The sequence below is a fragment of the Sus scrofa genome, chromosome 4 (genome assembly GCF_054392235.1).
Source record: "Sus scrofa isolate SSC_HxYL_T2T_F1_AM1 chromosome 4, Sscrofa_HxYL_maternal_Yorkshire_Landrace_v2.0, whole genome shotgun sequence".
NCBI lineage: Eukaryota > Metazoa > Chordata > Mammalia > Artiodactyla > Suidae > Sus > Sus scrofa.
In genome coordinates this window covers 111,801,011-111,810,881 of record NC_139386.1, presented here as the reverse complement: position 1 = coordinate 111,810,881, position 9,871 = coordinate 111,801,011, and the positions used below count along the sequence as shown (strand labels likewise).

General features: G+C 44.1%; 1 protein-coding gene across 12 annotated transcripts in view; it reads left to right on the top strand.

Annotated features, from left to right (window-relative positions):
• The first annotated feature begins 2,193 nt into the window (after positions 1 to 2,193).
• The window catches only part of HIPK1 (homeodomain interacting protein kinase 1), a 56,471-nt gene continuing 48,793 nt past the window's right edge, over positions 2,194 to 9,871 (top strand). For 5 of the 12 annotated variants that reach the window (XM_085023526.1, XM_085023525.1, XM_021090012.2 and 2 more), the window contains exon 1: positions 2,470 to 2,762. Coding sequence is in view for 3 of the 12 variants with exons in the window: in XM_021090009.2 (XP_020945668.1) it covers positions 3,176 to 3,242 (67 nt within the window). In the remaining 9 variants the exon portion in view is untranslated. Of the gene's footprint in view, positions 2,359 to 2,469; positions 2,763 to 2,846; positions 3,243 to 9,871 lie in introns of those variants that run through there. The other 7 variants (XM_085023529.1, XM_085023528.1, XM_085023524.1 and 4 more) reach the window with 3 other exon arrangements.

Below are 9,871 nucleotides of genomic sequence, written 5' to 3'. Positions count from 1 at the left end.
GCTTCTCTGCTAAACTGTAGGCTCTTTCAGGGCACAGATCACACATTTTCTTCTTTGTATCTTTAATTTCTAATATAGTGCAGGCATATAGAAGATAATAGATATTTGCTGAATGGATGAATGAACTCCAATTACATTAAACTCTGAAACTTCTTTGAGTATACTATGTTGAAACAGGGCATTCTCTGAATATCCTCCCTGACTCAATCATTCAAATCTTTTTTTTTTTTTTTTTTTCCATTTCTAGGGCCACTGCCATGGCATATGGAGGTTCCCAGGCTAGGGTCTAATTGGAGCTGTAGCCACCGGCCTACGTCACAGCCACAGCAATGTGGGATCCAAGCCACGTCTGCGACCCACACCACAGCTCATGGCAACGCCGGATCCTTAACCTACTGAGCAAGGCCAGGGATCAAACCTGCAACCTCATGGTTCCTAGTCGGATTCGTTAACCACTGCACCACGACAGGAACTCCAACAAACAAGTGGCTGCGCCTGCGGCATATGGAAGTTCCCAGGCTAGGGGTCGAGCCACAGCCACTGTAGAAGCAACGCCGAGTAGTTATGTTGTGAGCCACACAGGAAGTCCTCAAATCTTAAATATAGATGTCTTTGTGTATTTTTTCCCCTCACTAGACTGTAAACTCTCTGAGGGAAAGGGTCCCATCTTATGTATTTTGCATATGATCCAATGTCTGGGAGAATGCCTGGCATCAGGCAGGCACAGTTTGTCCGAAGGATGAATGAATATCACAGGGGGGAAAATACTAGATTTTTAAGAAAGTGTCTATGTAGTGATATATACTGAAGAAATGATCTAAGGATAATGAATAAATAAATAAATAAGATAATAAATAAGATAAAGTATAAATAAATAAGACACAAGAAATAAAGTAGTCAAATGAAGATACTGAAGTGAACAACGAGAATCAATCAGGAAAGGCTTTCTAACAGGTAGATTTTGCCATGGGTTTGAAAAGAGGAAACAGATATAACTTGGGAGAGAAGGATCTTAGAAGCCTGTCATGGAGTTGGCTGGAACCAAGACATGGTAAGCAATTAGTGTGTTTGAAGCCTGCTTTTCAATTGGAATCTATTCTACCCCAGAACCCAAGTTCTGCCTTTTTCCTGGTTCCCCAGGCAGGCATGCTCACCCGCACTCTGTGTCTTGATGTTTCCCAGGTTAGCCCAGTGTAGGACTTTGTGTTCTCTAAGTTTCTATGAAAATAAGCAAACAAAGCTTCCCTATGGGATTGAACACTTCTGTTAACCCTAGTTCTCTAGGGAAATACACTTCCCTGTTCCCAGTAAAACAGAACTGCTCCCAGTGTTGTTAAGCCAGGAGAGAATCCCAAAGGTAGTATAATCACTTTAGCACATCTTCACAAAAATTATCTCTGATTCAAAGAGGTCAAGGATGTATGAGTGAGACCGGAGAAATAGAACTTGATAGCAGAATCTTGTCTTAGCCATATCTACCCACTCCTTAAAGAGCATATGCAAATACATATCTGGTATTTATGTATTATTGCTGTACAGCTACTTTCTAGGGCTCAGATCCCTGTTGCCTCCAACACCTGAGGGATGAAAAAAAAAGTATATATATATATATACTACCTTCTCCCTACAAGTGTCCCACACTTTAGGAATCAGAGCATTTCACATAGTGAGAGGTACATCTGAAGTGTTCCAGAATATCTTGGCCCTGGGAGATGGCAACTGTCTTTCTATTAGGATAACCCAGTTTCCATGCAGTGTTTATGTTTTTTCAGAATGTTGTGTGCCCAACACATGCCGTTTCCTGAATACCCGGCTTTACTATCTCCTGGTAGAGAAGAGAAAATTATGGTAGTATTTGCTCACTACAGGTTTTGAGGGGTTAGGCTCAGTGCGAAGCTATTCTTTCTCATCCAATGCAAACCAAGGTTTCCAAGGTGGCAATGGAAGAGCACCTTAAGGGGCTGCTAATGTTCGTGGAGGCTTACTGATCCCCTACGCGGCTGTCACTCAGGACGTCTCTAGATAGCGAGGAACAGTAAAGCCTAAACGGAGGTAATTCCTCACCAGCAGGGGGGCTTCCCGGGCAGGCACTGCCTCCCTGCGCGCTGCCCAATTTCTGAGGGGTGTCACACAAGCCGGTGGTGATGTCACATTGGCGGGGATGACATTTTAAAGCTGGACCTCCCCACCGCCACCAAGCACTTTTTGATCACAGCGGAGTCGGCCGTGCGGAGGGGGCGGAGAATCCGACCCCCGCACGCGATCCACGCTGGCTCCCCACGGAGGCCCACCCACTCCCATTCCCATCAGTACGATGCGGTCGGCCTGACCCGCCCGCCCTCCGGCACTTCCGCCTCAGTAGGTGTCATGGCGCGGGGCGGGGGACTAGTTCCCGCGAGGCGGGGCCGGCCGGATGGGGGCGGCCGCTCGGCGCTCAGCTTATCTGGTCTGGCGACAACGGCGGCTGCGGAGCGAGGGGCCGGCGGTGGCCCCGGACGGCAGCGGGAGGCCGAGGCGGGAGTGCGCGGGGCTGAGGCGGCGGCGGCGGCGGCGGCGAGGGGCCGGGCGGCGGCACGGGCGGGAGGCTGAGGGGGCTCCCCCCGCGGGACGGGCGCAGGGACGGCTCCGGGGGGCGGGGGCCGGGGCCCGGGCCGGCTCGCGCGGGGGGTATGATGACCCGGCGGCGGGGCCCCGGATCTCGTCTCCTCCGCCGCCTCCTCACGGCAGCCCCAGCTCGCGGCTGAGAACCAGACACACCGGCGGTGAGTCGGGGCGGGCGGGCGGGCAGGCGGGCAGGCAGGGGCCCCGGCGGGAGCGACCTCCCGTCGGCTCCCCGAGGCGGGGCCGGGCCGGCCGCGGGTTCTCCCGGGCACCCGGCCTGCGGGGGGCGCCTCCCTTCGCGGCCCCCACCCGGGACCCGGCGCCGAGTCCTGCGGCCCGGCCGTTCGTGGCCGCGGAGGAGATGGCGTTCCCAGGAAAGTGGGGAGGCTCGGGTCTTGTTTTCGGGGCAACTCCCCCTATCTCCTGCCACTTCTCTCCAGGGCGTGTTGTTGTCCTCAGATGACAGGGGGCCGCCTGGCGTCTCCTCACCCGGCCGGTTTTTTTCCCCCGGCTGCTGTGGCCGGTTCCCAGTGTGGGGCTTCTGCGTGTGGATTTCACAGCTCTGCTTAGCGCCATGGTTTGGGATTATTTGTGCCGTTGCGGACCGGGAAGCGGTGTCTGGGAAGGACGGCGCTGCTGGGGTGGGTGTGGAAGCCTTTCTATCCTTTCGGCTTCAGTTTTTTAATCCTTAGGTTGGTAAATTGTAGTGATGGTGGAGACTCGGTGGGACCGGCCCACCTGATGTATATCTGTGCAAGGCAGATCTAGAGGTTTGGCTCAGAGGGAAACTTTTGCTATCTGTCGCCAGTTTTCCAAAGCTTTCGTTAAAAAAAAAAAAAAAAAAAAACGGGTTATGAGGAAACTACTAAAACTCTTGGGTAAGGCTCCTGCTGTTCACAGGTCTGTGGGAAAGAGGCCCTTTTTGTGCCTAGCAACCGAGACCTGGGGCTCTGTCTCTAAGAGCGCTGGTCTAACCTCCAGTGTGTTGTGGTGACAAACCGTGAGCTTTGGCCTGTGTTTATGCTGGGCGCGCTTTCTTTCCTGTTTAGGTGGGGGAAGGGAGGAGGGGCTAGAGAAGGGGAAAAAAACAACCCCAAGCTCGAAGGTGTCTTTCCTACCCTTAAACCACTGACTCAGTTGCAGATACTCATCTTGAGGGAGCCCTTGATAGACGCTTTTTCTTAGCGACACTTTGGGAATTTTCAGTAATTGCATCAAAATATTAATTTCGACTGCCCAGTCTGTCCTTTATCTTACTTGTTTCCTAGTAACTGATGAAAACAGCAGCATGGCTTCCTGCTCCTGATGAAGTGGGGTTAAATTAAGTGGCTGATGCCCTCAGCAAAACCTACAATTTTGCTCTTGTTTGTGTAAAGCTATTTTTGATTCTTGGTCTGTAGTTGTTTTTTTGTTTTTTGTTTTTTCCTTTTTCTTTTTAATTATAGAGAATGCAAATCATACCAGTTCTTTTTTATACGTAGGTCTAAAGCTTTCTGTAAAACACTTAAAAATATACCAACAAGTCATTTCATCTGATAGTAGTTAATTCAGCTGGTGATTTTGGATATACATGTGATCATCTCAGGGTTCTGCGTTATAAAACTGGTATGATGGATTGACTCTAAGACACTGTTGCTGATTTGAGGGATATTTTGGTAAAGTACTTGTGGTTGGAACTGGAGGCTGCCAAGCCAGTGAAGCATCTGAGGAGTAAAATGGTGAATGAGATATTGTAAATGTACTGACTAGTTAGTCAGTAGGACTTTTGCTGGTGGTATCTTCAGGAATTTTTTATCCATGAATAGTTTATCATCTCTTTGGACATTGTAGCTTTATGGATTGCAGAGCAAGTTGATTGGTTTAACGTGAGATCGAAAACCAAACCAGAACTCCTAAAAGAAAAAAGATAATCTCAAGATTCACAATTCTCTTGGAAAATAAAATTCTTTTATTCTGTGGTTTTGTTTTCATAAGCATAGCTTAGTCAGTGGTTGTGTTGGTGGAAATCAGTGAGCCAAATCTGCCTTATAAACTTCTTACACTCAGAACTTGTGCAACTTGTTGTTAGTTACGTATGGTAACTGGTTCTTTTGTAACTTGAAGTAGTTTTGCAAACATGAACTTCCTGATTGGTTCTTTTATTTCCATTTTCATGACTATATATAGTTTATATATGTCATGATTGATTGACTATATATTGATATTGCTTATAAAACAATCAATTTTTGAAAAAGTTAGTTAATTCCTCTCCAGTTTCTTGCCTTAATTTCATGCCATTCTGAACGTAAATCATCAAAATAATTTTTCTTTCAAGTACCACTTAATCACTGGTTTGCTTTTTGCTGCTGCTTCTTTTTTTTTTTTTTTTTTTGTATTTATTTTTTGTTCCTAATCTTCCAGCACCCTAAATGCCTTACGCAGTTTTGTAAAAAGGGCATGATCAGGGATGTAAAATTTTTTTCACATCCTGTTTTTATATTTTTCTTTTTTTGTGTGTCATTATCACCTAAGCAACGTTCTAAGTTCTTTGAAGATAGAGTAACTTAAATGTGTTTGTTTTGGATTCTTTAAGAGTACCTGGTACAGTGCTTTCCCACCATGCTTAGTGAACAAGAATCAGAAAACCTGACTTTTTTTGGCCAGCATTGCTACTCATTAGCTCTGTGTAAAACTTGTTTGGCTTTTTTGGGTCTACTTTTTCTCTTCTTGGAATTAGGGGGCTTTTAGAGTCTTTAAAGATTCATTTTAGCTGTAAGAATCCCTGTTTTTTTTTTTTTTTTTTTTTTGCCAGTATCTTCTGCTTCTAATCAAATACGTTACTCTAAATGGTTTTTCTTTTTTTGACATATTCTGGCATATTGGCAAAAGTTATTGCATCTATAAGAGCTTCTTCTATCTCCCATCTGTCAAACTGTTGTTACTTTACTTAAGCCCTATTTTCCTTAGGCCTTTTCTGGCTGATCTAAACAGGGTCCTTTCTATTAACATTTCACATTGATTTGGGCTTTGTTAATTTGTCATTTTTTCCGGTGATTGAAACTCCTTGAGGTATAGTTTTCTTTATTCTAAACTTTGTAGACCTTGTAAATTGTTCTGTACACACAGTAAGATAGTACCTTTTTACCAAACACAAAAAGCACCTACCTTTTTTTTGTCTTTTTTGGGGGGGCTGTACCTGGGGGCATATGAAGGTTGTTCCAGGCTAGGGGTCAAATCAGAGCTGTAGCCACTGGCCTATACCAAAGGCACGGCAACTTGGGATTTGAGCCGCATCTGCGACCTACACCACAGCTCAGGGCAACGCTGGATCCTTAGTTCACTGAGCAAGGCCAGGGATCAGTTCTGTGTCCTCTTGGATGCTAGTCGGGTTCGTTAACTGCTGAGCCGTGATGGGAACTCTCTACTTTTCTTTTGTCTGTTGCTGTGGGTTTGTCATTCCAGGTAAATCTGAGAGCTTTTAAAATTTAGGAAAAAATATCCTGCCTAGGAGGAAAGCACCCCTCAGTGGTTTACCAGAACATAACAAAATTGGTTTAAATGGCTGGAAATTACATAGAATTGTAGAGTTACTCCTTTGTCAGCTAACATCACCTATATTCCACACGCTATTTTTGCATACTAGTTGGGGAACTGACTTGTTTCACATGGTTCCATATGAAGGAAGTGCTACAGGAAAGGGGGCGGGGAACATTGATTCACATGCTGTCCTTAGGGTTTCAAGATTACTTTTTCTTTCTGTATCACTATTCTTAGAAAAGTACTCTCTTGTAGACAGGGGACTATAATTTCTGTTCTATCATGTGAGTATTTCTCTAATTTAGACAGAATGACTTCTGAGGCTCCTTTCATTTGTTTATATGGAGAAGTTCTGTGATCTCTTTATAGCCATTCATTCTAGCAAAATTTGACACATGCTGAATGCCAACCATCGTGATTGATGCTGATGATACAAAAAAGAAAATATGTATTCTGATATTGAGAATTGCCCTCATGGAACTTGCAGTTTAGAAGTCACTTTTTAATAAACAAATAGAATAAAATCCAGAGAGGCTTACAAATCATTGGATTCTGAGCCTTGTCTCCCTCTTTGGGTCCTGTTTCTGCTGTTTTTTCATTTGTTCCATTCCATCTATATTGGTCTCTCTTTTTTTCTTTTTGGTCTTTTTAGGGCCTCACCTGTGGCATATGAAAGTTCCCAGGCTGGGGGTCTAATTGGAGCTACAGCTGCTGGCCTGCACCACAGCCATAATAACACCAGATCTGAGCCCTGTCTGCGACCTACACCACAGCTCATGGCAATGCCAGACTGTTAACCCACTGAGCACTGAGCGAGGCCAGGGATCGAACCCACATCCTCGTGGACACTAGTTGGGTTTTTTTGCCACTGAGCCACCACGGGAACTCCCTGATCTCATTCTCAAACAGTCCAAGAAAGTACCTTGGCACTAACTGTTCTCTTTCGCTGGAATGGCTCTTTCTTGTCAATTAGGTGTCAGCTTTTTTTTTTTTTTTTTTTTTTGGCTGCACCTGCTGCGTGTGGAAGTCCTGGGTCAGGGATTGAAGCCACAGCAATGACAATAACCAGTCTTCAACCACAAGGCCACCAGGGAACTCCGGTCTCATTACCATCTTAGAGTGTCTTCCCTGACCACCAAATCGAGAGTATCTCTTTCTCTCCTACCAGCTCTATCATAACATTGTGTTTGTTTTCATCATACATTTATCACTAGTTGCTCTTTTAGGGAGGGGTGTTTGTCTTCCCAGTAGAAAGTAAATTCCAGGGAATGAGGGATCTTGTCCATCTGGAGCACCGCTGTTTTCCCTGGGATTTAGAACAATGCCAGGCAGATGTACTAGGTGCTCAGTATACATTTGTTCAATGAATAATTGAAACAAGTACAAATGTGATAAATGCTAAGAAGTAGTAGAGGATACTATGGGAGGCTTTACCAGGGAAACCTAACAGTATGCAGTGGTCCGGGCAATACACTTTCCTGAGTATATTTTATCCGCAGAGGCCTTGACTGGACAATAGTCTTGCTAAGGAAGGTCATTTTTCTTTCATGTAACAGCCTGAAGTTAATGGTCCAGGTTGAAGTGAGCATTCATAATGGGCAGGTGGCTGTGTTCTACAAGATCATTCACGTACTGATGTTTTTTCCATCCTTCTGCTCTGCATCCCTTGGGTGTGGTCTCGTTGCAGAAACTGGGTCTCCATGAGTTCCTGCTGGTGGAAAGGTAAAGGAACACTCAGGATTCATACATCACTTTCTGTTGGAAAGGGAGTGGTAAACATAGTCTAGCCTTGTGCCTGGCATGAAGAAGAGAGTAGTAGCCTTTGATCCAGACCAACAGCCTATGCTACTCTGAAAAAAATGAGCTTTAAACGTAGGCTAAAAGGAGAAGTAGTAGTAGAAGAGAAGGCTAAGAGAGTAAAATGCAGTTCAGAGAGAGAACATTATGTGTGAAGGAACTGGGGCAGGAAAATCAAGGCTTGCTCTAGTCCCAGAGACATTTAGCACTACTGGAAGAGTGCCTGGGGGAAAGAGTTGCTGAAACGAGGCTGCGGAAATAATCAGGGTCCAGATCTTATAAAGCCTGACAATCCAAATTAGAGATTTTGGACTAGGCTAAGGTTTTAAGTGGGGGATAGATATTTTTTTTCCAGTCTTGTCTTTTTAGGGGGCTTGAGAGTAAGTACCATTTGGGGAGACAGGTTAGGCTGTTGAAGTAAATAGCCCAGAATTGTGCAGTAGGGGTGAAATGAGAGATATTTGGTGTTCTAGTGAAAGAGTTTTCTTCCCAACCTTGTTATTTTTACAGAATGTGTATTCTTATTTACCCACTTGAATGATATGGGTGTTTTTTTATGTATCAGTGTGCTGGAGAATGTGTACATCTGTACATGGCAGCTGAGGACAAGTGCTAGAGGAAGAAATCAATAAGCAGTACTGGTTTTAGGTTATTTAGGTCACCAGTTGTTAAACTGAATCAAAAAGGCAAAGATGGCACCAAGCAAAAGCAGTAGGAATTTATTATTGATGTAGCAGGGAAAAGGTGGAAGTTACTAGAGACTAAGGGTGAAACATTGGCAAATGATTACCTTGTTTGTCATCCCAGCTATTTCATTCACAGATAAAATATTTGAATTCTTTATAGTAAGATTATCTACCTGTAGTGCCTATAGGGTGGGGCATCAGTAAATGTTGTTAAATAGATGTGACTGTTGCAGGGAGTGGGGAAGCTGCTAATTTGATTATTTTTGAAAGCCTTGGATTCTAGCAAGACTCAGTTCTCTTTTTAGTAATACATATAAGTACCAGTAGCCTTTTGCCTATTAGTTCTAGTTTGGGATTAATGTAGGGGGCAAGTTTGTCATCATATTTAGATGGTTAAATCTTTGGAAAGTCAAGTTTAAAATGAGAAGATCAGTTTATTGCTAGAGTGAAGAGGTGCAGCATTTTCAGGAAGTTAGCTTTTAATTTATTGGGAGCTGTTCTCATGTGAATTGAAAATATGTGTGATTTGCTTAATAGAGTCTCATACATAGTAAATTTTCCACAGATGTTTGTTAATTTTGTTCCATGGTTTTATTTGGGAATTATCAGCCTAGGAAGAAAAGTGCCTCCCCAAGTTCTCTTGTGGTGCAGTGAGTTAAAGATCTGGAGTTGTCGCTGCAGTGGCTCAGGCTGCTGCTATGGCAAGGGTTTGATCCCTGGCCTGGGAATTTCCACATGCTACAGGTGTGTGGGGGGGGGAATGCGTCAAAAATGCGTCCCCATTTGCAAAAGCAAATTTTGTGGGACGTAGTATCTTTATTTTGTGTCTAGAATTGGCTGTTCTTAGCTGAATTTGAGAATATTATATAAATTAGCCTAGATTTTTCTAGGCAGCTTTGATTTGGTATCTTCTTACCCGGTGCTAGTTGACTGGGTCAGGAGAGTCTCAACCACACTGTAGTAGTCCTGGTGGCACGATGTTGACTCAGGTACCACACACCTTTGCTAAGGGGAAGGCAAGTGAAATTCTAGGTTCTTATTTCCTTACGAGTGGACTTAAGTTTATCTTACTGAGTCAGAATTATGTTCATTTGTATACTTAAACTTTTAGAACAGTTTCTTAGAATTTGTGTTTTTCGCAGTGTTCAATGTGAATTTGAGGCCATCGGTATCTGTTACTTTGTTCATGAGGTGAAAAGTTTTTAACATTCCTCTGGTAAATGGAATATTTTTTAAAAATGTTTAGTTATGATAATACTTTCAACAATTTG